Genomic DNA, 25,767 nt, shown 5'->3' with positions numbered 1-25,767 from the left:
AAGGCCTGCATTTGCTGCAGTTGCCAACGTTTACAAAACGTGGTTTCCAGGCTCCCACTCACTTCCAAGTCAGGCCCGGTTCCCACGAGGGAACAGCACCCACTCTCCATGCAGCTGTCCTCTTAAATTCCCAGTGGCCCCACGGTGCCCTGCAGTAGCTCCTCCTCTGGAGGCAGAGGCCAGCAGCCATGGAGCACCGTGTTTGAGGCCCTGTCTTTCCTGCGCCGGCTGCAACAGCTGCCACACACAGCCCACGACGCCTGCCGCACCCCTCCCTCCACAGCCCTCACCTCGTGATGTCTTCTGTCAGCTGCGCGGGGTCAGGGGGATAGAACTTGACTGTGAAGGCGAAATTCCAGGGGCTGCCTGAGAGAAGATAAGGGAAAGGTCAGAGAGGCCCAGGGGTCAGCTCTGCCAGCAGGTGCGCGGCCTACAGCCAGGCTGTCTGTCTGCCTGTCTCTCTAATCTTAGGGAAGTCCCGTCGGGGGGGCCTGGAACATTACTACCACTTGACAGGCGAGGAAAGTGAGGCCAGGGGAAGCGACTGGCGATCCAGGGTGGGAAGGAAGGTGGAAGGGAAGAGAACTAAGCCACATGCCAGGCACCCTGCCGGTGACAAGACAGTGCTCGGCAGCTTGGGGGGCGTGGCCTAAGATTAGCCGCGTTTCGCAAAGAGGGCACTGAGTGGCCAGCCCAAGGTCACCCCGCCAGAGTGCCTCCCTCCACACCAAAATCTCCGCCACGGGGCGCTAACAGGGGAAGGGAAGGAGTCTAGAAATCCCAACGTGGGACTTGTCAGTGCCCTCGCTCTGTCACCGCACACCACAACTCTCAAAGGGAGGTGTGCATTCAAGAACTCCTAGAACTTGTTTGAGCTGCTGCATCCAACAGGGCATCGTGTCGGGTTAACGTGCATCAGCACACACTTGGGAAAACCCTGGCCTGTGTCCTGTGGACTCCATCTCAGGTGGCAAAACTGCATTAGAAACGAGAGCTGCAAGTTCTAAAAGAAACAAAGGGATTTTTGCAGGGATAAAAGTGAACCTGCACTTTTAGATGTGGAAATCAAATGTCCACACAGGAGAAGGTGCAGACAAAGGCTGAGATCGGAGCTGGAGAGACGAGGGTGGAGGGAGGACGAGAGGAGCTGGGCAGAGCACTGAACATCCGTGCTCTAAACAAGGGTCACACCACGTCCGGAACGTGTGGGCTCCAAGCTCTAAGAAGAGCCCTGGCAAAGTGAGGAAGCAAATCCCATCCAGGGCAGGGCTGTGGTCAGGAAGGGCTGGAGGCCATGTTGTCGTCCCTCCTCGTCCCTGTGGTCCTCGTCATCTTCAGAGGGCAGGGACAGTCAGGTCTCAAGCAATAAATTCCGGTCACTCTGCTCGCCAAGAACCGTACACACACGCACAGGAGTTGAGTCTTTATGACGGTCCTGAGGGTGACTTTCCTTTTCATAGACAGAGATTAAGTCACTCTCAGTGCCACTCAGCTGGTGGAGAACAGGGGTCTAAACTCTGGCCCTGAGACCCCAGAGCCCAGGCTCCTGACCACAGTGACCCCCTGGCACAAGCAGCCTTAAAGGGAAGTAACCCGTCTCAGGAATAGTAACAACAACAACTGACACTGTGTGCAGGCCTGTGTCCTCACCAGCAATCTGGGACTGATCATTTAATAACCCACTCAAGGGGCCGGCGCTGTGGCGTAGTGGGTAAAGCCACCACCTGCAGCACTGGCATCCCATATGGGTGCTGGTTCGAGTCCAGGCTGCTCCACTTCCGATCCAGCTCTCTGCTGATAGCCTGGGAGAGCAGTAGAAGTTGGCCCAAGTCCTTGGGTCCCTACACTCGCGTAGGAGACCTGGAAGAGGCTCCTGGCTCCTGGCTTCGGATCAGTCCAGCTCCAGCCGTTGTGACCATTTGGGGAGTGAACCAGTGGATGGAAGACCTCTCTCTTGCTCTTTCTCTCCTGATTTCTCTCTGCCTCTGCCTCCCTGTAACTCTTTTTTATTTCAAACAAATAAATAAATAAATCTTAAAAAAAAAAAAAGAAAAACAAATAACCCACTTAATGCTCACAACCCTCAAGGCAGGGAGGATCATCACAGAGGAGGAAACTGAGGCACAGGACAGGGAAAGAACCCGGGAAGTGGTGATGGAGCCAGGATGCAGACCCAGGTGGTCTGGCCCAGGGTCCGTCCTCTTACCCACCACACGAGACTGGCTCAGGGAAGCCAGGAGAAACAGCACTGTCTATGGGGGGTGCAGCCCATGCATTCACAGTGTGACTGTCGGCCCCCTCAGCAAACAGGAGTTACTGGTCCATTGCCCAGGGGATGCAGGGGCCCACAGAGGTGGAGGACTCTCCCCAGGAGCCTTGGTGGTTGGCACTGTGGTTTGGGCAGAGATACCCACAATCTAAAATCCAGGCTGCAAGGGCTCATGACGCCACCTTCAGAAAGCTGGGCGCTGTCACAAACCAAGGAAATGGGGTCGAAAATAGCTCCCGAGGGGAAGGTGAGATCAGGATGGACGGTGGACGTTACGGGGGTGGGGACGGAGTGGCTCCACTGGAGGAGGCACTTGCTACGGATCAAGGCCACGCCTGGGCTGTGTGGGGGCAGAGGCTGCAGATGGGCCGGGGGCAGACTCAGAAGGGATCTGAGGCCTGCTGCCTCTCCTTTCCAGGCTCCTGGTCCTTACTACACGCTGCACACTTGGCTGCCTACATGTGTCCCAGTGCCTTCAGGCACGAGAGGCAGGCCTCCCAGCCAGACCGGGACACTGGTGGGGCAGCTGGAAGCCCAGGCCTAGGACTCGGCCAACCCAGAGGAGTGTGCTCTCTCTGTGTGCCTGCCTCTTTGTCTCCAACTGACAGGAGCCGACGGGAAGGAGTCCTCGAGTCCCCTCCCGCAGAGTCAGCTGGCATCCCTGGGCCCAGCTGCCTGCTGTCATGGCAACAGGCTCAGCGACAGCCTTCCAGCCAGGGGACCAGGGAGTCCAGGAAAGACCAACCACAGCCAAGGGGAGGGGCACTGCCTGGAGGAACGCTGCCTCCAGACCCCAGGTCTCTCGCATCGCAGGCTGCCTCTCGCTGAGGCCACCTACGTCCCCCTTCTGCCATCTGAAAGCTGCCCCCTCCCTCCCGACAGGCCTCTTCTCTCCAGCCAGAAAGGACAGGCTGTCAGCCTGCTCGTCTGCCATCACCCCAGGCCTCAAAAAGTGCACAGGGTGGTGCTGGAAGGCCAGGGCTCAAAACCACTCAGCTGGTACCTGGCTCTGTGGCCTTGAGCACATAACTGCCGCTCTCTGGGCCTCCGGGAATGGGGTGTTGGCTACTGATGTCTGCACCTGCCCTGGACAGGGGACGCCTACTTCCAGGCCATCCCTTCGTCCCTGTCTAGATGACTCTGCAGGCCCCTCTAGGGTTAACATCCTAACTGCACACCCAACCCCTCCGACGTCCTGTGTGACTGCGGCCATGTCTCTTCTCTGGCCTCAGACTCATCACCCAGAAGACAAGGGTCCCCAGTCACTCCTGCCCTGCCTTTCCCAGAAGCTGCGTGGGAGCCCGCTGCATGGGGAGGGGCGGGGGGGGGGAGCAGCAGACCTGGGCCCCGCCCAGCCCCCCAGCACAGGCCCATCCGCGCCAGCCACTCACTCCGGATCTGCTTCTTGATCTCCTTGGAGGGGTCCAGCCAGTTCTGCAAGGGAAGGCAGAGTTCTTTAGCGGGAAGGCGGAGGCGAGGCCTGGGAAAGAAGTGCCCTGAAGCAGCTGGTCGACCACACCTCCCGGCTCAGCTTTCTGGGCTCTTCTCCTGGCACTGGGAGGTGAGAGCGATGAGGTCTGAGATCCAAAGCCCTGGGGCTGGCACTGCCTACAGGCAGCCGCGGGGAACCAAGCGCCATAGCTGTAGTGGGCAGGGTCCGGGGCGGGAAGGAGACTCGGGCAGGGAGCGTGCTGGGAGTGGGGAAGAGACGCTGCGGGGAGCTGCCCGGCAGCTCCAGGCAACCCCAGCAGCCGTGGGACACGCACCTGGGAGTGACTTACAGCTGCCAGGGAAGGACTGAGGGCAGGGGGTCGAGGACAAGAACTGGGGGTGCCAGGGGGCTGGCAAACAGAAGGCACTAATGAAGATCTGAGGCCCGATGGAAACCATGGGGTGTGGCGAGGCCTGTGGGCGCCTAGGGGACCAGATCTGCCCTCTCCCACCGCCGAGCATCCCCGAGCCAGGTACCTTCTGGCTGTCGGCGTCACAGAAGGTCAGGCCGAAGTAGTCCTTCTCCAGCAGGTTGAGGTGCTCACAGACCAGGTCAAACAGCACCTGGCCCCGGCCATGTTTCTGGGGAGGAGGGCAGAGCCACTGTGAGGCCAGAGCATGGCCAGGCTGCGCCCCGACAAGTCCACCCCACCGGGACAGGACCTGGCATTCCTGCCCACCTTCCTGGCTCTGTTCTCTGTGTCCTAAGAGACTTGGGCTGACATCCACACTCTGCTCACCAACGCCCTTCTTCCAAGGCTGGGCTCTGTCTAGGCTTTGGATTTGCTTGTGGAAAAGCTGAAGTGGGGGCGTGGGGAGTGGCAGATTTCTCAAGGTCACAGCATGACCCTCTTGCCCTGGGTATACGTGAACTCAGGGTGGAGCAGGCTGGAGTACCGCCCCCGGCCTGGGCAGTGAGTGAGGTTTTACAGAGCTCACGGGGCAGAAGCCCCCTGTTGGAGCCCCCCTCTCCCCTGACTCCCATGCAGCCCAGCCTGGGGTCTCTATGAACCAATGCCCAGGCCTGTGGATCCCAAACCCTGAACCTGGCTAGGTGCCTCAAATCTACCAGCACAAAAGCACCAATAAGGGGATCCCAGGGCAGAGGACCCCAGAAAGTAAGGTCCCTTCAAGGTCTGCCTACATCCCTAGGCCAGGCCTGACAAGGAATTCCTGAGCCAGGAGTCCATCTGAGCAGGTGGACCTGGCCTGGGACAAAGCCCCCGTGCGGAGTCAGGGAGTCAGGCCTGTGGGGATAGATGGGAAAGAGCTTTTTCTTTCACCCGAGGAGCAAGGCCACCCTCTAAACTCTTCTGCATTTGTGAGGATGAGCCGGGCATCATGCACAGACAGGAGCAGGCCCCTAAAGGAAAAAGGGCTAACAGACAGGCCAGCATTGTGGAGCAGCGGGTTAAGCCACTGCCTGTGATGCCGGCATCCCCATGAGCAACAGTTCGAGTCCTGGCTGCTCCACTTCTGATCCAGCTCTCTGCTAATGTGCCTGGGAAAGCAGAATAATAGGGTCTGAGTCCTTGGGCCCCTGCATCCACAAAGGAGACTTGGAAGAAGCTCCTGGCTCCTGGCTTCATACCAGCCCAGCCCCGGCTATTGCAGCCATTTGGGGAGTGAACCAGTGGATGGAAGATCTCTATGTCTGTCTGTCTCTCTTTCTGTAACTCTTTCAGATAAATAAATAAATCTTAAAAAAAAAAAGAAGAAGAAGAAGAAGAAGAAGAAGAAGGGAAAAGGGTTCAAAGAGGGTGCAAGTGGGAATTCAGAATTAGGGTATGAGTCTGACCCAATATGAGGAAAGCAGACAGTACATGTCAGGCCAGAGGGGCCAGCCCACTGTGGGACAGGGCACGTGCAATAGAGCAGCCTGCCAGCAGACCGCCTCCCCGTACCCAGGAGACACTCACCATGGCACTAGGTGGCTGTGTGTCCTGGGGAGGAGTGGCAGTACCCCGGACAGCAGCATCCACAAGGGAGGGAGGCCGCCCTCTCCGTGAGAAACACATAAAAACGACTCCAGCGTAAGCTTCAGTGTCTGCTGGGGGAGTAGAAAGCCTAGTTCCCAGGCCTTCAGGGCTGCAGCTCAGGCCTGGGCTGGTGGCGTCCTTGCCAAGTACAGCCACCTAAGGAACCTTCTCCCCGTGCCAGCCCTGTGCCTTGTCTAATCAGAGCAGCCCTCTCCAGGCCTTGGGGCCACCATCTGTACAGGGAGGGCCAGGCCAGGTCATCTCACGTGAAGGAGCCTGCCCTGCTCTGGGCCAGCTGACCGGGGACAGGGCATATGGCGCCGGGCGCTCCCCTACCTCCACCTCGCACTCATACTCAGAGGCGTCGAGCAGAGTGACCCGGCAGATGGCACTCTTGTACTTCTTGGCTATCTTCTGGGGTGACTTCTGGGCCTTGCTGGGCGTGGTCCTCTCTGACAGGCCATCGGCCTCACTGTAGTCCTTCTCCTCCATGTCTAGGCTCTGTGGGTCCAAGCAAGGGAAGACATGGGTCAGGGGGTGCAAAACCAAGGCCTTTCACACAAACCAGAAGCAACAAAGAGGCTACCAGGGCTAAGCCAGAAGGGCCCTCCAAGAGCCCCGGGGACCAGGGCCTCTGGCTGGGGGGTACGGGATGTGGTTCTGTGTGGGATGGGACAGGTGCAGGTGGGAGCTACCTCTGCAGGTACGAGTCCCACAACACCACACCCAGTGGCCAGGGCTGTCCTGTCTCCCGGGAACATTGTGTGGGTTAGGCCTCCTTCTTCTGGTCACTGCGTCTAGCACAAGGCTGGGTGCTGTGGATGGTCTCAGCTGGGGCAGGGAGGGCAGAGCCCTGCTCTGATTCTGTCAATGACCTTGGCCATCTCCCTGTCTTCTCCAGGCCTGTTTGGAGGGAGTTGGGAGTCTGATGGCCAGGCAATTCCCAGAGTCTCTTGAGGCTTTTGGGCGATGGGTTTTGGCTGAGGTCATACTGGGCTTGCTGTGATAGAATAAAAAGGCTCAAGTGGCAGGAAGACAAAGTATAAAGCACACAGTTTTCAAGATCAGATCCAGGGGCCGGTGCCGCGGCAGTCTGCAGAGCCGGCATCCCCTAAGGGAGCCAGTTTGAGTCCGGGCTGCTCTACTTCTGATCCTGTTCCCTGCTAATGCGACTGGGAAAGCAGCAGAGGATGGCCCAAAGCCTTGGGCCCCGGCCACCCCAGGGAGACCCGGAAGAACTCCTGGCTCCTGGCCCAGCCCTGGCCGTTGAGACCATCTGGGGAGTGAACCAGCAGATGGAAGACCTCTCTCTGTCTCTCTTCTCTCAACTCCGACTTTCAAATAAACAAATAAATCTTTTTTTAAAAAATGAGATCTAGGCCGGTGCCGCGGCTCACTAGGCTAATCCTCCACCTTGCGGCGCCGGCACACCGGGTTCTAGTCCCGGTCGGGGCACCGATACTGTCCCGGTTGCCCCTCTTCCAGGCCAGCTCTCTGCTGTGGCCAGGGAGTGCAGTGGAGGATGGCCCAAGTGCTTGGGCCCTGCACCCCATGGGAGACCAGGAGAAGCACCTGGCTCCTGCCTTCGGATCAGCGTGGTGCGCCGGCCGCAGCGCACCTACCACGGCGGCCATTGGAGGGTGAACCAACGGCAAAAGGAAGACCTTTCTCTCTGTGTCTCTCTCTCACTGTCCACTCTGCCTGTCAAAAATTTAAAAAAAAAAAAAATGAGATCTAGACATGACTTCCACCTTTGTCACTTTAGTTATGGCGAAGTGACTTTGAGTGACTCACTTCATCCTGCTGAGCCTCAGTTTCCCCAAGTGTACAACAGGGAAACTGATGGCTCTGCTCCTGGGTTTGGGAGAACTAAACATAAAACCACAGTTCCCTAGCGCACTGCTCAGCACACAACGGAGCGTTAACAAACCTTTATCTCCTTTCTTTCCTGCTGACAAAACCTGGGGGTCTGGCTGGGTAGGAAGAGGGAGCCCCCTGCCCCCAGGCACACACCTGTTCCGCAGGCCGAGCGTCCTGCTGGGGCGCAGGCTTCTCATTGGAGTTGGCCTCTGGGTGGCCGTGGCCGGCGGGGGGCACGGGGGTGGTCGCAGCGGCGGCCTCGGGCTGCTGCGGGGCCTCCTCTTGAGCCTTCTTCACCTCAGAATCGGGGCCTGTCTCTGTTGTCATGGTGACCAGCACGCCTGCGTTGGCATGAAAGAGAGCATGTGATGGGGACACGATGGTGTGGCAGAGCGAGGGGGCAGGAAATGCATGCGGAGAGAGACAGATGGAGGCAGATGGACAAAGAGCCGCGGACGGCAGGATGGGGTGAGGGGAGTCGTGAGACGTGAGGGTTAGCGGTGGCAGCCGAGGTCGCGGCCCCTTCCCACTGATGTCTAGTTCCCCAGAGACCCTGGTCTCTCAGGCCAGACCTGCAATCGGGGCCCTCCCTAGGAACCATGAGGGTCTCTCCAGGGAGTGCCCATGGCTGGGAGCGCAGGGCAGCCAGTCCCTCCTCCAGCACAGCACCTGGCCCATGTCAGCCCACAAGCAACCCCGACACACGGAACCCAAGCAGCCTTGGCCCAGGCCCTCTGCCCGCGAGTCTGCCCACGCCTCCTCACGCCTCAGGCCTCAGATCTTCCCGGCCCTCGACCCCCGAACCCCACCTTCACAGCCATGACATCAGGACAGCTCCAAAGGGACAGGGAGGCCCAGCCCTGGTCCTGGGTCTGCTGCAAATGGGGCGGTCACTGCACCTCACTGGGACTCGTCCAAACGGTGAGGGACTTAGCGAAATTATCTCTGGTACAAATCGAGCTTAGCATTTCCCCTTGGAGCAGTAATGAGATTTCCGAGAGAATCAAGGAGTTGTTGCCCAGCTATTCTATCGGAACAAGCACATTTCAGGGAGAGGCAGGCAGAGATGGAGAGGGAGAAGGGCAGAGGCAGGGGGAGGGGATGTCATGGTCTTGTTTTGTATTTTATTTAAAAAAGGCAACAGTAACCTCCACAACAGATATTTGTCACTTCTCCATAGTGAGGGAAAGATCTGAAAGGATCTCATCAAACTGCTGAGAGAGTAAAGGAGGTGAAAGAGATCCGTGGGAAGGGGGTGGGATAAGAGGGAGAGCTGACATGCTTTGGAATCACCTATGCCTTTCTAAACACACACACACACACACATTTAAACCCCACAAGAAGATTTTTTTAAAAAGAGCAAAAGCACCCCATCTTTGGATCTTCAAACAAAAATTGGGGGAGGGTAGCTAAAGCCAGGGGTACAGAGGAAGGGGCAGGCACTCAAGCCTGAGTCTACAAATCTACCACATTATGTGAGAAAGATCCAGATCCGACCTGGCGGCCTGTCCCTGCCTCTCATACGTCACCCGATCCACACGGGAGGCCTGTGATGGGCAGACCAACGGACAGACGGTCACTGGATCTACCCTGGACCATGTACGTGTCCCACATTCCCTGTCCCACACCCTCCTTTCTTCAGTGAGCTCCATGTATTCTAGAAGGCACCCAGCTAGCCAAAGCAAACAGTGCTGCACAGAGATCGGGGACCCTGGGGACCCCACTCAGACAGAGAGGCCCAGACCAGCACCCTGGAGCCCCTGGGGGCTCTGGGAGCTGGAATGCGTAGTCCAGGGACAGGGCTTGCTGCTGCTTTGAAGCGAGGTGCGGAGGAAGGCCTCCCCACATCGCCTCACCCCAGGAAGGCTGAGCACCCTGCTCATCACCCACAGCTCTGTGGGCACAACTTACAGCTGCAGGTACATACAAGCTCTCCGTTGCTGTGACACGGCCAGTGCCACCACTGGGCCAGGACACATGGCAGAGCTCACAGCCCAGGAAGGGCAGCCTCAGGACCTTTCCCATGCCTGCACGTGAGCAGGCGGCCATTTGTTAGGTAAGGCCTGCGGGCAAGAACCCTTAAATAAACACCCACTTTGTCGCTTAAAAAAAAAATCCACAGATTAACCTGGGTATTTTCTGCTGTGAGCAGAAGCTGCAATGACCCTCAGGGGCACCGGCGGCCCGAGGCACTCCCTGCCTGGTTTCAGACTCTCTGGCCTAGTTCTGCACTCGGTGGGCGCGCTCCTGACCAGACAGCCCAGGACCCAGCAGAGCCCGCTGGCCGTGAATGCCAGAGATAAGAAGAGCAGAGGACTTAGAGAGAACTCGATCCACTCCTCTTCCTTCGCAGGTAAGGCTCAGAGAGCAGAGACTTGAGTGACAGTCGTGTCCTCAGCCAGGTTTCCCTCTCCCCGCCTCTGGAGCCCCAGGTCCTAACTCGAGGTCCATTTTCTCTCCCCTGCACTTTCACTGTCTCCAGCAAACCCCAACAGAACCCCCTTGAGAAAGCAAGCGCAGGCCCAGGCCGAAGCCCAGGCGGTGGCAGGAGCTGCTGATTCCCTGGTTAGATGGATGATGGTCCCTCCACGGAGAGAGGGAAAGAGAAGATTACGGATGGAAAATATTCGTGACAAAGTGTGCAATGCACTGGTGTGTGCAGACCGACCCTGTGTGCATTCTACGTCCCCCTCCTCCGAGCACTGACTTCACAATGGTGTGGAAACACCCCCTTCCAGCCATGCTGGCTTTCACTTCCAGTACGGCACTCAACAGAGACGTGAGATTCTCAGCACCTGACTAGGATGGGCTTTGTGTGCGTGACCTGCCCACCTCCCCACTCCCAGTGTCCTGAGCATCTGAAGGCGGCCAGGCCGAGCTGTGATGCTCCAGAGCTGAGGGCTATGAAATACACTGCTGATTTATGACATTTCTAACTGATCAGGATGTAACCCTATTCTTTGTCTTTTTTTAAAAGAAGATTTATTTATCTATTTAAAGGCAGAGTTTATAGAGACAGCAAGGGAGACACACACACACACACACACACATAGATCTTCTACCTACTGGTTCATTCCCCAAACGGCTGCAAGAGCCAGGGCTGGGCCATGTGGAAACCAGAAACCTGAAACTCCATCAGGGTCTCCCACAGAGATCCCACAGGGACCCCACAGGGGACCAAGTACTTTGCCATCTTCTATTGCCTTCCCAGGTGCATTAGCAGGGAGCTGGATCAGAAGTGGAGCAGCTGGGACTTGAACCGGTGCCCATATGAGATGCTGGTGTCGCAGGTGGCAGCTCAACCTGCTGTGCTGTAACACCAGATCTGTACAGAAAACTCATTAAGTATTAACTGTGGCTATTTCTGTATGGCTCCAATACAGATTATTATTTTTTCTAACTACAGTTCTTGGTTTTTCTGCAATACTTGGAGATGCCTTGATTGTCCTCTTAATTAGAGGATAAAAAATAGTTTTTTTCTGATATACATAGCTTGGCATGGCAGCATAAATAAAGAAATGAAATCTGTTTAAAATTTTTAAGATTTAATTATTTGAGAGTCACAGTTACAGAGAGAGAGAGAGGGAGAGACACAGAGAGATCTTCCATCACTGCTTCACTACCCAGATGGCTACAACTGGAGCAGGCTGCAGCCAGGAGCCAGAAGATTTATCTGAGTCTCCCACATGGGTGACTCAGGGCACAGTCAGTTAATTTTCCCCTCGTGACACCAGCATCTCATTTCAGAGCACTGCTTCAAGTCCTGGCTGCTCTGCTTCTTACCCAGCTTCCTGCTAATATATTTGGGAAGGCAGTAGAAGATGACCCAAGTGCTTGGGCCCCTGCCACCTATGTGGGAGGCCAGGGATGTAATTCCTGGCTCCTGTCTTCAGCTTGGCCCAGTCCTGACTATGCAACTACTTAGAGAGCGAACCAGTGGATAGAAAATCTGTGTGTGTATGTATGTATGTGTGTGTGTGTCTTCCTCTCTCATTCTCTCTGTCACTTTGTCTTTAAAATAAATAAATCTTTTTTTAAAAAGAAAAATACTATTATTTTTTTAAACCCAGGATGAGGGGCTTGTAGTACAGCAGGTTAAGCCTCCATCTGCAATGCAGGCATCCCACATGAGCACGAGTTTGAGACCTGGCTGCTCCACTTCCAATCCAACTCCCTGCTAATGTTCCTGGGAAAGCAGGGGAAGATGGCCCAAGTGCTTGGGACCATATACCCACGTGGGAGACCTGGAAGAATTTCAGGGCCCCTGGCTTCGGCCTGGCTCAGCCCTGGCCATTGTGGCCATTTGGGGAGTGAACCAGCAGGTGGAAGACCTCTCTCTCTCTCTCTCTCTCTCTCTCTCTGACTCTCCTCCCCTCTCTGTAACTTTGCCTATCAAATGAATTTTAAAAATAAATAAATCTTGTTTAAAAAAAATCCAGAATGAATCTTTATTTCACAAGTCCAAGGTTAACAACACGGTTCTCTCACAAGGCCACAGAAAGGGAGCCAGGAACCCAGCCTTGGCTCTGATACAGCCTCCCATGTGTGCACGGTTCTGCCAAGGCCCAGGTTGGCACAGATGATGGCACCTGCAGGCCAGCTGGGCCAGGCACCACAAGGGATCCAGAGGGAAGAGGAAAGGAGGGCACCCACCCAGGAGACGTGAACCCCCGGGACATGATGGAGATGGAGATGGGCAGGGCCTGGGGACCTGGGGAGCAGGAAGGCGGCTTGCTCTTCCCTGGGCAGGGCAGGGTAGAGGTGGGCTTAGGACTCAGACAGGAGGGGGAGAGAGAGCATTCAGGCCAAGCCACCAGATGGGAACCAGGGGCTGTGCAGAGGCCAGAGAAAAGACCCCAACCTGTGGACACCTTGGAAGGAGAAGCCTAGGAAGGGGAGCTCCAAGGTGGAGCTGGGGGGGAGAGGAGGGGTTGAGGTGGCGCAGGCAGAGGAGCACGTGTGCGAAGGGACAAGGACAGAGGTCCCCACTGAGTGCTGCTACAGGCCAGGGCCGGGGCCACAGACTTCAGAGTCATTCACGAGCAGGAGGGGCCCTGCTGCTCAGGGGTTAACAGCACAGGCCTCAGAGTCAGGCAGACCTGGGCCCAAAGCCCAGCACCAGCACCCACTCTGTGATCCCAGGCAAGTGTTTTCACTGCTCTGGGCCGCCGCTGCCTCTTTTAGGAAACAGAGACGTTCTTCTCTCCCTCCCTGCCTCCCTGACATCCCTCTGGGGATGGGGATGGAGATTCAGGAAAATAACAGAGAGGACTCAGTACGGGATGCGCCAATAAAACAGCAGCCAGAGGGAGGGTGTGCAGTGAGAAGCCGTCACGGGAGGCCGAAGTGAGCAGTGGTCCGGGCACAGGCGTTCAGAGGCGCCTGCCCAGAGCGGCGCGGAAGGCTGCTCCACGAGACGGAGGTCAGCAGGACCAGACTGATGACACCAACATATGAAAGGCCGGATGCATGGATTAGAGAGGGAAAGGTCAGCCAGAAAAGCAAATGCTGACAGCGCCAGCCCTGTCTGGGGTGAGGGGCCCCGGGAGGCCAGGGTGTCCAGCCGGCCTGGCCGGGGCTGGCCCCGCAGCCCATTCGCACCTGCTGCTCTGCACCGCCACAGCCACTGCCTGGCTCCCCGGCCCCCATTACAGGGGCCCAGAGCAGCCTTCTCTGCTCACACCGTGGCTCTCCTCTGGGTGGTCTGCAGGCAGAGGGTGCCTGGCCTAGTTGAGGCATATCCACGTGGCCTGGCAGCTGTGCCACTCCTTAAGCATCAGGCTTATACATTAAGCCCTCCCACCACGGTTAGCGTGAGTCCAGTATCTCAGGTTTGTTCTCTTTCTCTATTCCCACGGCCACTGCCCGGGTCCAAGCCACTCTCCCCTTTGCCAGGGTGGCTGTCCTACTCTGCTCCACGGTCTCCCTGTCACCACTCAGGCCATCCCAGCGTTTCTTCTCTACAGACCAGTCACAAGGACCTTTTCAAACCTCCCATTGGATGCCCTATTCAAAACCTGCAGTGGGTTCCCATCAGAATAAAATGCAATCTCCTCATCAGCACAGCATAGCAACTCTGGCTCTGGCCTCGGCCCAGCATCCCAGTGCAGGCTCCCACCACAGCTGGAACCCGGGGGCCTCACCAGGCCGCCATCACTGTGGGCTTTCTATCTTCTTCGGCTGAGCCCAGCCTGCCCCTGCACTGGGGCTCTGTCCTTGTTCCCTCTGCATGTACAGTTGAGCTCATGTGCCACCTGTTGGCGTGACAGCTCTCGCCTTCAGGTAGCAAATCTTCTGGCCTCTGAACCACCCCACCTAAGATGGGCCCCTCCCCTGTTTTTGTTACAGTATTCGGGACCATTTCTTTGTTTTTATCTTTGTTTCCTTTTGCTGATTTAACCACTTTCAGGTATAACAAACTGGGGGTATTATGTTCACAAAGCTGTGCAACAATTGCCATTATCTGTTCCCAAAAATGTTCATCACCCCAAATAGAAACTTTGTGTCCATTAAACAAACATGCAGAGTTTGTTGGCATGGTAATTACCACAAACTGCATTTCTATTTATTAGTTGACTTTTGTTTCCATTTGGTTCTATTCCTCTCCTGGAATATAAAGTCCTTCAAGGCAAGGAGTTTGTCTCATTCACCGGTAGCCCTGGGCTCAGGGCAGTTCCTGATGAATACAAGAACAGGGCCGGTGCCGCGGCTCACTAGGCTAATCCTCCACCTGCGGCGCCAGCACACTGGGTTCTAGTCCCGGTCTGGGCACCAGATTCTGTCCCGGTTGCCCCTCTTCCAGTCCAGCTCTCTGCTATGGCCCGGGAGTGCAGTGGAGGATGGCCCAAGTGCTTGGGCCCTGCACCCCATGGGAGACCAGGAGAAGCACCTGGCTCCTGGCTTTGGATCAGCACGATGCGCCGGCCGCAGCAGCCACTGGAGGGTGAACCAATGGCAAAGGAAGACCTTTCTCTCTGTCTCTCTCTCTCACTGTCCACTCTGCCTGTTAAAAAAATAAATAAATAAATAAATAAAAAAGAACAGGGATGACATTTAGGGAGCTTGCTATCTGCCACACACTGAAGTGGAGAAGTTAAGCAAACTGCCCAAGAGCACACAGCTAATAAGTGACAGTGCGAGAATTCACTCAGTGGGTCTGGCAACAGACAGACGGTGGATGGACAAATGCACACATGGATGATGGGGGGCTGGAACACAGTGAGACAGTTTCTAACTGCACAGCTGAGGACCAGAGGCTAAGGCCGCCTTGGCCTCAGAAGCCCTCCAGGCTACCCACCTGCCAGCCTCTCCTTATGGCTTAGCTGACCACGAGCACCTGATTTTTCCATGCAAATTCCTAATGTGATCTTCCTTTACTGCTGAAGATATACAGGCTCCAAGAGGCAAACCACTCTGCACAAGGTCATGAGGCTGTGCCAAGTCTCTGACTCTGGAGTTCTGCCCGCTATAGGGCGACTCAGCAGCTTGAGCAGAGGCAACCTGTTCTGATCTCTCCCCAGGTGTGGCTGGCCAAGGACGACTTCCCAGGATTGAAGAGCAAATGACTGGGAAGAGCTGGAGTCAGAATCAGGACCAGGGGCGGGCGTTGTGGCACAGTGGGTTAGAGGCCTGGCCTGAAGCACCAGCATCCGATATGGGCACCGGTTTGAGTCCCGGCTGCTCCTCTTCCAATCCAGCTCTCTGCTGTGGTCTGAGAAAGCAGTGGAAGATGGCCCAAATGCTTGGGCCCCTGTACCTGCATGGGAGACCCAGAGGAGGCTCCTGGCTCCTGGCTCCGGATCAGTGCAGCTCCGGCCATTGCGGCCATCTGAGGAGAGAACCAGTGGATGGAAGACCTCTCTCTCTGTCTCTACCTCTCTCTGTAACTCTTTCAAATAAATAAAATAAATCTTATTTAAAAAAAAAAAAAGAATTAGGACCACTGCCCTTGTTTCAATGCTGCCTCTTCTTATTGGATGGGCTTTGGGCAAGTCACCTCCTCTTTCTGGGTATCGGCTTCCTCATTCATCACACAGAGATGGGAGCCCCCGTCCTCCACATCAGAGCAATGCCAGGGCAGTAAGGGATGTTACAAGAAAGAAAAGGGCTCTGAAATCCAAAACTGCAGGTGTCATGGCTACAGGGCGCAGTGCATCACAGATGTCGGAGATGTATACCCAAGAATCATGTCTAGGCACAGCAGCAGAGCAACAGGGGGCGCACACAGCCAGTGTGCCACGGTTGAGAAGACTGCTCTTTCTAAATCTTGGACATCGAGGACACCCGAGATGTGTGCCCAGGTTTTTCTGGGAATTCTGCGTCTGGTGAGAGAAGAGATCACAGTAGGAAGGAGAGGAGAGAGAAGGGGAGAGGGACAGTGAAAGGGAGGGGGCGGAGAGACAGAGGAAGAGAAAGAACAGTGCCAGGAAGAAAAAAAACTCGACTGAGTGATGTTTTCAATAATCGCATTTACCAAAGACAGTGCTTCTGTCTTCCTGGGAGGTCAGGGGGCACACTTCCCCCACCCTTGGGGGTGGTGGGTGTCCATCTGCACCCGACTCCTGTGCCACTTAAGTGAGAGGCTGACCCCCTGAACTGGCCCTGGGCTCTCTCGCCTGCTGGCTTCTCGCTGGGTTTGGCCAACAGAAGGCAGCAGCAGGTCAGAGAGTGGAAGGAGAGACGAGCCTCCCTTCCCAAATCTCCTCCCTCGGGGCCTCATGGAGGCTGAGCCTCTGTGCTACAGCTCCTTGCCCGGCCTCGGCCATCATGGAGCACAGGGAATGCCGCCCCTGCCCTCGCTTCGTCCAGGCCAAGGAGTGCTAACAGCCTCTGTGATCATCAGTTTGCGGGCGCCTCAATACCCCTGTGGGTTCTCTTAACCCTGCCCAGGCCTTTATTAACAGCCCAGTTGAAACATCTGAGTATAATTCTGTTTTCTGCCAGAATCTGACTGGCACACCACCTGCCACTGGGAGTGTTTAGGGCGCAGGGTGAGGGGAGCTTGGGGAGGCGCAGCATAGTCCGGGTCGTTAAGGAAGACCAAAGGGAGGACAAGAACACCGAGGGCAAGTCCTGTCACCTCCCCGTGCCTCAGTTTCTTCATCTGTAAAGCCACACAGAAAACCCTGCCTATCTCACAGGTTCACTGGGAAAACAGAGTGAGAACAACCCCACAGAGCACCTAACACTTGCCAAAACCCTTAGCACTCCAAGAATATTATTTTCATATTGATTTTAGAGTTCAAAGGCTAAAAAAGAAAATACAGACTCTCGTTTTCAGTCCTTTTTTTCTAGGTTTTCCAATCTTATACTATGAACACGTATTATTTTTGGAGTCAGAAAAGAAAAAGGAAGAATTAAAAGACAAAAAATGCTGGCCAGCATTGTGGTGTAGGAGGTTAAACTACTGCCTGTGATGCCAGCATCCCAGGCAGTAGTTCACGTAGGGGCGCCGGTTCACATCCCAGCTGCTCCACTTCTGATCCAGCTCCCTGCTAATGGCCTGGGAAAAGCAGTGGAAGATGGCCCAAGTGTTTGGGCTCTTGCTACCCACATAGGAGACTCAGAAGAAGTTCCAGAATCCTGGCTTTGGCTTGGCCCAGCCTGGCCATTGCAGCCATTTGGGGAGTGAATAAGCAATAGATCTCTCTCTCTCTCTCTCTAACTCTACCTTTCAAATAAATAAATCATAAAAAAAAAAAAAAGGTGAAAAATGGAGAGAGTGCTATTAAGACTTCTTCTTCTTCCCCAGGGTGGAGCACTCATTTCCTGAGGGTCAGTCTCTGGATGCATGGGAATGGGATGGCTGGAGCCTGAGGTCTGTGTCCCCTCCAGCCAGGCCCAAAGGATCTAAAGGGGATCTGAGCCTGACGTCAACCTTCCTGGTGCTCAGGTGTCTACGTGCCAGTGAGGAGATGGCAAGGTGTCAGAGGCCTGCGGTACCCACGGGCACCGCATTAAATAAAACCAAGCAAGTGAAGAGGCTGCTGCCCGCCAGCACTGGCTCCCCGCCCAGAGGTTTCACATGCCTCTGTGGAGCCACCGGCTGCTGTGCAGTTGTGGCAGGGGCCATGTGACAGCCCAGAGCTGCAAAGTAACACTGGCAAAAAGGAGAAGTTGTCCACCTTGGTCCGTGCTGGTGACTGCGCAGGGCACACAGAGCCTCCCCCTGTAGGGCATCGGCACCTTGCTGCAGGGCTAGGCACCTTTTTGGCTCCCTTCTGTGTTGTGTCTTGTGTGAGCTATACCTGGGCCTCCCCAGCATGGCTTTCATTGGCCAAGGTCACTCAGTTTGTCACACTGAGTCGGCCAGAACCCAGAATTGCTGGCTCAGAGTCCAGTGCTCTTCCCACTCAAGCCTGCTACATCCTACGACCTCCAACGTGCAGTAAACCATGTAACCAAAGCTACAGTTGCTCTGGAGGTAGAAATAATAACGGCAGTATCAATCCCTCCCACGTGCAGGGTGCTTTACAATTTAAAGGATCCTTTCATAACCATCATTTTGCCTGCACCTTGCCAATCAGCTGTTGTTGATGGGGAGCAGGGCACAGCAGCTATGAACATGGGTTTTGCAGCCAGAGCTGGAATCCTGGCTCCGCAGGCTTGGCGACCCTGGGCTGGTGGGTTAACCTCTCTGACAGCCACACTGAGCAGGTAAAATGAGATTAATACCCTCTACACCCTAAAGGCTTTTAGTGAGAATTAGATGAGATAAATGGACCTAAAGCTCTGGCACAGGATTTGACAAATAGACAATCAGTGGGTGGCCATGATGGCTCTGATCAGCGAGACATCCCTGCCACACAGATGGTCAAGCCCAGGTCCAGACCAGGTAAGGAACCTGTCAAAGGACACTCAGGTGAAAGCAGCGCCCCCTGGTTCTAGAAGAGTTTGAAAAATTCGCAGATGAATCCACACAGGGTGGAGTGCAATAAAGGGTCCTCGGGGGACATCCCCACCCTTTGAGAGTGGCAGGGACAGGGCCTCCTCTAAGCTCCTTGTCCCCTCAAGCTCCCCTGGGAGGGTAGGAGAAGAGGGGACAGGGCGGAAGTGCAGGAGGCCTTCACAGGCAACTGTCACACGATTTCTGAGTTTCTGACTCTCACATAGTTCTCATTAACTGGTCAAACACTCCTGGCATCCACTGTCAGCCTTATTTAGAATAGAGTAAGACTGGAAACCATTTTAAATCTCCAATAACAGGGGGCTGGCCAATTAGCTAGGGTTTATCCATTAAAACATTAATTACAAAAGTATTAGGTACCAATTGTGAAAACTTTTCACTGAGGTTTTCTACATACTGACATGAAGTGATAATGCATAGTTGTATGGGAAATACAAGCTGTAAAACAATGATACAGCTTATGATCCCATTCTGATTTGTATGTTTATGTAGGTATAGAAATTATCCTGGGGACGGTATTGTGGCATAGCAGGTAAAGCTGCCACCTGTGCCATCAGCATCCCATGTGGGCGATGGTTTGAGCCTTGGCTGCTCCACTTCTGATCCAGCTCCCTGGGAAAGCAGCAGAAGATGGCCCAAGTGCTTGGATGAAGTTCCAGGCTTCTGGCCTAGGCCTGTCCCAGCCCTGGCCACTGTAGCTGTCTGGCAATTGAGCCAGTGGATGGAAGATCTCTCTCTCTCTCTCTCTCTCTCTCTCTCTCTCTCTCTTTCCCTGTATAATGCTGACTTTCAAATAAATAAATCTTTAAAAGAAAATAAGCATTTATTAAAAATCCTATAGAGAGACACACTGCATGGTTACTGGCTACTCCTGGAAAACAGGGTTTTGGTGGAGGAGCTAAGGGTAGAACGCACCTCTGAAATATTAGGATTTAAGCATTTCTTTTGTGATTAAAACCAAAGGAAAAAATGTAACATCAGGGGTAGGCATTTGGCACAGGGGTTAAGGCGCCATTTGGGAAGCCCACATCTCATATTGAACAGCCTCATTTTGAGTCCCAATTCAGCTTCCAACTCCAGCTTCCTACTGATGTGCACCCTGGGGGGCAGCCGATGAGGCTCAAGTGCTGGGTCCCTGCCATCCTTGTGAGAGACTTGGATTAGGTTCCCGGTTCCTGGCTTTGACCTGCACCCCACCCCCACTCCCGCCAGCTAATGCATTTATCTGGGGAATAAACCAGAAAGAAGATCTCTGTCTCTGTCTCTCTGCCTCTAAATATATATTTAAAAAAATAAATTTGCAAAGATTTTAAATAAATATAACATCAAAGAAAGATTTGTTTGGGTCAGTCTTCTTCACTTCCTGTAACTCCATTCCTGCCTATTTCCTTCCAATCTGTGTTTGTGGTTGGGCCTAACATTGTACACCTACTGCCATCTGGAAGCTCACAACTTTGTGGGATCCCCACTCCCCTGTGCACACACACATTTAACATCGGTTGTCCTAGAAATACTTCCACATAATAGCACCATCATCGTCACCATCACCACCATCACCATCACAGTCATACGCATGGATGCTCTACGATGTGCCAGTTACTTCACACACTTTAACTCCCTGGGTCTTGATGTCCACCCTAGAATTAGGTTCTTGACGATCCACATGACAGATGGGGAAATCGAGGCTTGGAAAGATGAACGAATTTGCCAAGGCCTCCCAGCTGATAAAACCAGAAACAAGACGAAGTGCTGCCCTGTGAGAGTCCCAGGTCCTTCCTGGGGATCTGTCCACCCCACCCCCCACCCCTCACAGTGGCCAGGGCTGGACCAGGCCTAAGCCAGAAGCCTGGAACTTCATCCAAGCACTAGGGCCATCTTCTGCTGCTTTCCCAGGACAAAGGGACGAGGAGGGTGGCAAGAACTTGCAGGACCTTGAACAAGTCACTTTCCCTCTGCTTCGCTCACCCAATCATTCTTGCCTTCGGTGAGCATGTGCGAATCACGGAGCCACACGCTGCCCATAGAACAGTGACTACAACACGCGTGCTGCCCTGGGACAGCAGCGCTCACTTCTCTTCCTGCACAGGAAGGCTCCAACCCCTGCCCGCCGTGTCACGGGGCCGTCCCGAACACGAAGGGAACAAAGCGTGGGCAAAAGCCTCTGCCAGTGTGAGGCTTCCCCCGTGCGAGAGGCGAGAAGCGTGTCCATGGCTCCTCACCACCGAGTATTATTTTATCCAGTGGATGTTCCAAAATGTTTCCAATCATCTTCCTATTGTCGGACACTTAGTCCCAATTTGCTGCTATTATACAGGAAGCGCGATGGGGACTTATCCAAAGGGGGGAAAACGCCAGATGCACAGATGATGCCGCTCAGCCTTGTGAATGACTGCAGGGAGACTTCCCAGGCCTCGCGCCGGACCCTTCCCCGCCCCAGCTCCTCCCCCCCTGCCTGCGAGACCCCCTCCTACAAGGTCACAGCCCACCCCTTCCTGTGGGTCACACAATGGCCAGACATCTTCCCCAAGACTCCCTGGGGGACTCAGCTCCAGCAAAGGCTCCCAGGGCCTCCAGGCTCCAGTAGAGTGGAAACACCTTAGCCTGACATTGATGAGAGACGGGAGGGAGAGGAGGCATAGTTACTGAGCTCCTGCTGGTGCCAGCACTGCCATAGGTGCTTTATGTAACAACCACACGGCAGCCACTACAAGACAGGGAGGGTCACCTGCGGCTTACAGACGAGGAAACTGAGACGGGCCAGCTAGCAATGGGCCCACGGCCAGGGCACAAGTGCTTGGCAGTGCGAGCGCTAGGGCCTAGATTCCAGGCCTAAACATCAACGGACCTTCTGAGTCACCTTCTGGCTCACTTCCCTGGCCTTTGCTACCTGTCCCAGGCACACCAGACCACCTGCTCAGCTTCAAAGGCACCCCCATTTCCTTCCCCTCTGACCTGGGGAAGGTGCCCTTCCCACCACAACCACCCAGATCCTACCTACTTGGCCCTAAGTGTCCTGCTCCAAGGCCCCCTTCTTCTTTGAAGACTTCCCTGACCACCCAAATTGGAATCCACGCTCAGCAGGTACGGGAGCACCGTCTTCCCCTGTGTCGTGTCATGGCCCTGGCTCTCCTGGCCAGGCTGTGGAAGAGCGATGCATCTGATCGAGTGACTGGTTTCAAAACCCAACAAAACTCAGTCCAACCTCAGCCAAGCTGCAGGAACAAGCATCAGGAGCATGGCTCGGACCCACACTGCCTGGGTTTGAGTCCTGGCAACCTAGCCTTGTGACCTTGAGCAACCATCTTTCCCTCAGTAAGCCCCAGTCCCATCAATCTGTAAAATGGGTAGAAGGGTAACAGCGTCATCCCTCAGCAGCCATGGAGGATTGGGTTCAGGACCCCTGTGGACACCAAGATCCTCAGATGCCCAAGTCCTTTGTATGAAATGATGCAATGTTTGTGAGAAGCTACGCTCATCCCCCTGCAGACTTTACATCATCTCCAGATCACTAAGATAACGTCAGTGCCGTGTGAATAGCTGATATGCTATTGTTGTTAGGGGATAGTGACAAGGAAAAGAGTCTACATGTTCAGCATGGATGCCATCCCTGCCCCCCACTGCAACTTGTTGGTTCCACGGACGTGGAACCCATAGACACAGAGGGTCGACCGGACCGACGGCACAGGGTTTTGTGAGGACAGTGGGAAGGCTGCATGGAACCCTTACAGCAGTGCCTGGCAGCGAATACGTGCTCAATAAATGGTAGCTGTTACGACTCCTCTCCCTGAGCCTCCAGCCCACAAAGGAAGCTGGGCCACCTATTCCCACCCCCAACCCGTGGCCCAGGCACAGGTCTCTGGTCACAGTCCCAGTTGGTGCCCTGTGGCATTCCCATCAGTGTTTTCTGGTTATGTGAGCCCAAATGTGGCAGGGGACAAATGACAGAACCAGCCAATCTTGCCTGTTCACCAAAGGGAATGGAGCGTCTGGCTAGGTTGCAGATGGCCAGAGTTGGCCGCTCTCCGAGAGCTCTTCATCGGCACCTCTTTGCCCCTACCAGTGAGTATTATTGAGGCCACAGCCCACCCTTGCCTTGCCAGACCTCAGCACACTGACCTCTGGACTTGCACAGTCCTGATATTCCAATCAATTGCCCGGCTCCACGCGACACCCACCTGGTGCCCCGGCCACAATGTCATGGTAGAGTGTTGGGCTCTGGACCCAGACAACCCCACACTTTGCACTGTGTAACCCCAGGGAGGTTACACCACCTCTCTAAGCCTCTGTTTCTCACCCGTGACGAGTAGCTAACAAAGCACCCAACACAGTTGCTGGGAGATGATGCCAAGTACTTATCCTAGAGCACAGCATACAGTAAGGGCTCAATAAATGCTGTCACCCGGATAACTGCCAGTATTGCTCCAGGTAGGGACTGTCATCACCCCCTTGTAGTGGATGGGACAGAGAAGCCCAGAAAGGGGCCCGCGGTGTCCAGCCTGCAGCTACAAGAGGCGTTTCCCACCTCAGCCTGTGCAGTCAGGCGATCCTCTCTGCCGCCCCCGAAGCTCAGGCCCAGAACTTGCCAGGCACCCACACTACACTCCCAAGAGGGTCCAGGGCTGCTGGCTGCCCTTTCTCTCGGCTGCACCTCTTTATCTTGTTGGGTAGGAGCTGGGAGGCCTATGGAAGGCCCTTCCTAAGGGGTGGCCTCAGGCCCCAGGCCATAACTTCCAGCTCCAGGCAGAGTCCTGAGTATGGCACGGCCACAGCAGCAGGGAAGCAGGTGCCTGGGCTGCGAGAAGCCCAGATGGGGAAGAGGACGGGACATCGGTGCTGGCTCCCACTCAGCCGCCATGTGACCTTGGACGAGTCGTTCTTCCTCTCCAGGCCTCCATCTATCTTTTAGTACTTACTGAGCAAGACCAAGCACTGTTCTCACATAGGATTCAGAAGGAACCTTCCAAGAAGCCACAGGGTCCAGGAAGGGCTTGAAGAGGAACGTTGTCCCCCACTCGGATGCCCTCCAGGATGCCTTGTGGTGCCCAGGCTCCCAGGGGCTGTGCTCTGCACGGGTTGCCGGGCAGGCATGGCCTCAGGCTGGGCCACAGCGCTGAGAGGGGAGCCTGGCACGGGCTGCCTCTGCTGCAGGCTCCATCTGGAGGCACGGGAGGCACGCAGGCTCCCAGCCACTCCTGTTCTCCACACCCCAGCTCAGGACCAGCAGCCCCGCATCTCCCACAGGCTTCTGAGGGTACCAGCCCAGTCCCCAGCTCAACAGACTCTCGATGCTCTGGGAGGGGGCATGGCAGCTGGGCCCCGCGGAGCCCTGGAGGAGCCTTAAACCCAGTGCTCTTCCACTCCCACCTCTGGGTGCAGAGGAGGTGACATGTAGATCCCCGAGTGAAGGGGGAGCGTGCGGCAGAGCGCTCCCCGCCTCCAGTGCATCCTCAGAGCTCCGGGGGAAGCGAGGACCATGGCTGGCAGCTGAGAGAGACAGCAGCATGCCAGAGCTCCCTTCTGGTCCTTGTCCAGACCCTGAGGGTCCCCAGGAGCCACCATGGCCCACAAGGCTTTGCCAGTTAGTGGCCTCAGCATCCAGTGAGTGCCTGGGGGTGCTGCAGTCCCTTGGTCTTTCATGCCTGTCCCCCAGACCCCAGGCTCGTGGCTCTTGGGCCTCCCTGAGGCGCCAGACACAACTGAGACACGCAAGTCCTCTCCCTCTCATCGCTGGGGACAGATCCCGGCCACAGGCACAGCGGCCCACATCCCCAGCTCTGGGAGACTGGGAAGGGAGGAGGGAAGGGGAGCAAACACAGGCTGGGGAAGGGTCTGTAAGCAGAGCATGAACCAGGGGTCAGGAGCTCCCCAGCATCCCGATCTGCCCGCAGGAGATGGTCCCACAGCCTGTCTGAGAGATCCCCAGGGCCGGGGCCGCCAAGAGACAGCAAGAGCAGGCAGCAGGCAGCGGAAGCTCAGTCCCCAGCAGGCAGCAGCCCACCAGCCCCGTCGCCCCTGCCCTGGCGGGAGGTCAACAGCCTGCAAACTCAGTTCGCGGTCTCCTCCCCCAGGGCTGGAGGCTGGGCCTACAGACAGCAGCTCCCGGGCCCCTGGCTACACCCGATCCCATCCCCGACCCCCGCGTGCCTACCTGGGCCCGAGGGTCCCCATCTCGGGCAGCCTGGGCGAGGGGCGGCCCCTCGGCGGCTCGGGCGGCAGGCCGCGGGGCGGGGCGGGGCGGCACGGCCGCGGCGGGCTCTGCGGAGCTGCTTGTTCCGCGACACCCCCGCCGCTGATGGATGCCGACTGCAGCGGCGGCGGCTCGGCGTGCGCCGGGGGCTGGGCACCGTGCCCACAGCCCCGGGCCTGGCGCCCGACGCGCGCCCGCCCCCGCCCCACTGGCCCCCACGCCCAGCCCAGGGGCGGCCGCTCGCGCCTGCTTCCTCGCTCGCGGCTCGCGGCTCGCGGCGGCCCTGCCCCTGCCTCCGCCTCCTCGCTGCCTGGCTCCCTCTTCCCCTCCCTCTCTCTCCCGCCCCCGGGCCACCTCCTCCCAGGCCTGGCCACTGCGGGACTGGGCCGCAGGAGGCAACTCTTGCACCCCTCTGCCTCGACCCTAGCCCTGGTTACTGAGGCCAACCCCTGGGGCTCAGCAGCGCGAGAAGGAGGGGGAGGGAGGGAGGATCCCTGACTCAGAAGGGGTGACTCAGCCTCAGGGGGCCGCCCATCCCCCCAGGCCGACCCCCTCACCTCCCCTGCAGCACAGCGTGTGGCAGGAGCTGTGGGGACTTGGCGGCGTGGCTCCCCATTGGGAAGGAGGTATTGCAACCGTTCTCCCGTCTCCCTGGAAGCCTCCTGCCTCCCAGTGTCTCTGGAGGCTGTGCGTCTGTGCATTGGTCCCTACATGCACTGAGGAGGTGACCGTGAGGGAGACAGTGAGCCCAGGGATCTGTGAGGGACTGTGTAGCAGATGCACCTGCTCCCCAGGCTCCAGGAAGGTGGGGGTGGCCAAGAGGCCGCTGGCAGAGGTCACAGCTCAGAACCAAGTCAAGCAAGGGTCTTCCTCCCCGGCAGCATGGTTCCACCTCCAAGCTGGGACCAGCACATCTCACTCAGGCCACAGGCAGGGACCGCCAAGTGCAGAGGGCTCTGGGAGGCGGAAGGCCAGTGCTCCAGCCCAGTTCTGCCACTGGCAAGCTGCTCCCTGGTTCTGGGTCTCGGTTTGCAAACAATGAAACAAAGGGTTGGATGTAGGGCTCCAGGGCCCA

The 25,767-nt window shown here is 56.3% G+C and overlaps 1 protein-coding gene across 9 annotated transcripts in view; it reads right to left on the bottom strand.

Annotated features, from left to right (window-relative positions):
• Positions 1-25,767, bottom strand: part of EPB41L1 (erythrocyte membrane protein band 4.1 like 1) — a 133,154-nt gene that overhangs the window by 45,494 nt on the left and 61,893 nt on the right. For 8 of the 9 annotated variants that reach the window (XM_062204134.1, XM_062204141.1, XM_062204132.1 and 5 more), the window contains 5 exons: positions 7,753-7,940; positions 6,076-6,240; positions 4,238-4,342; positions 3,661-3,703; positions 291-366 (listed from right to left, as the gene is read on the bottom strand). In XM_062204134.1, coding sequence (XP_062060118.1) covers positions 291-366; positions 3,661-3,703; positions 4,238-4,342; positions 6,076-6,240; positions 7,753-7,926 — 563 coding nt within the window. In that variant the 5' untranslated portion in view covers positions 7,927-7,940. Of the gene's footprint in view, positions 1-290; positions 367-3,660; positions 3,704-4,237; positions 4,343-6,075; positions 6,241-7,752; positions 7,941-24,653; positions 24,710-25,767 lie in introns of those variants that run through there. The other variant, XM_062204135.1, reaches the window with a different exon arrangement.

The sequence above is a fragment of the Lepus europaeus genome, chromosome 10 (assembly GCF_033115175.1).
Source record: "Lepus europaeus isolate LE1 chromosome 10, mLepTim1.pri, whole genome shotgun sequence".
In the NCBI taxonomy this organism is placed as follows: domain Eukaryota; kingdom Metazoa; phylum Chordata; class Mammalia; order Lagomorpha; family Leporidae; genus Lepus; species Lepus europaeus.
Note: the sequence above shows the minus strand (reverse complement) of the source record. Positions and strands in the feature narration are given on the sequence as shown.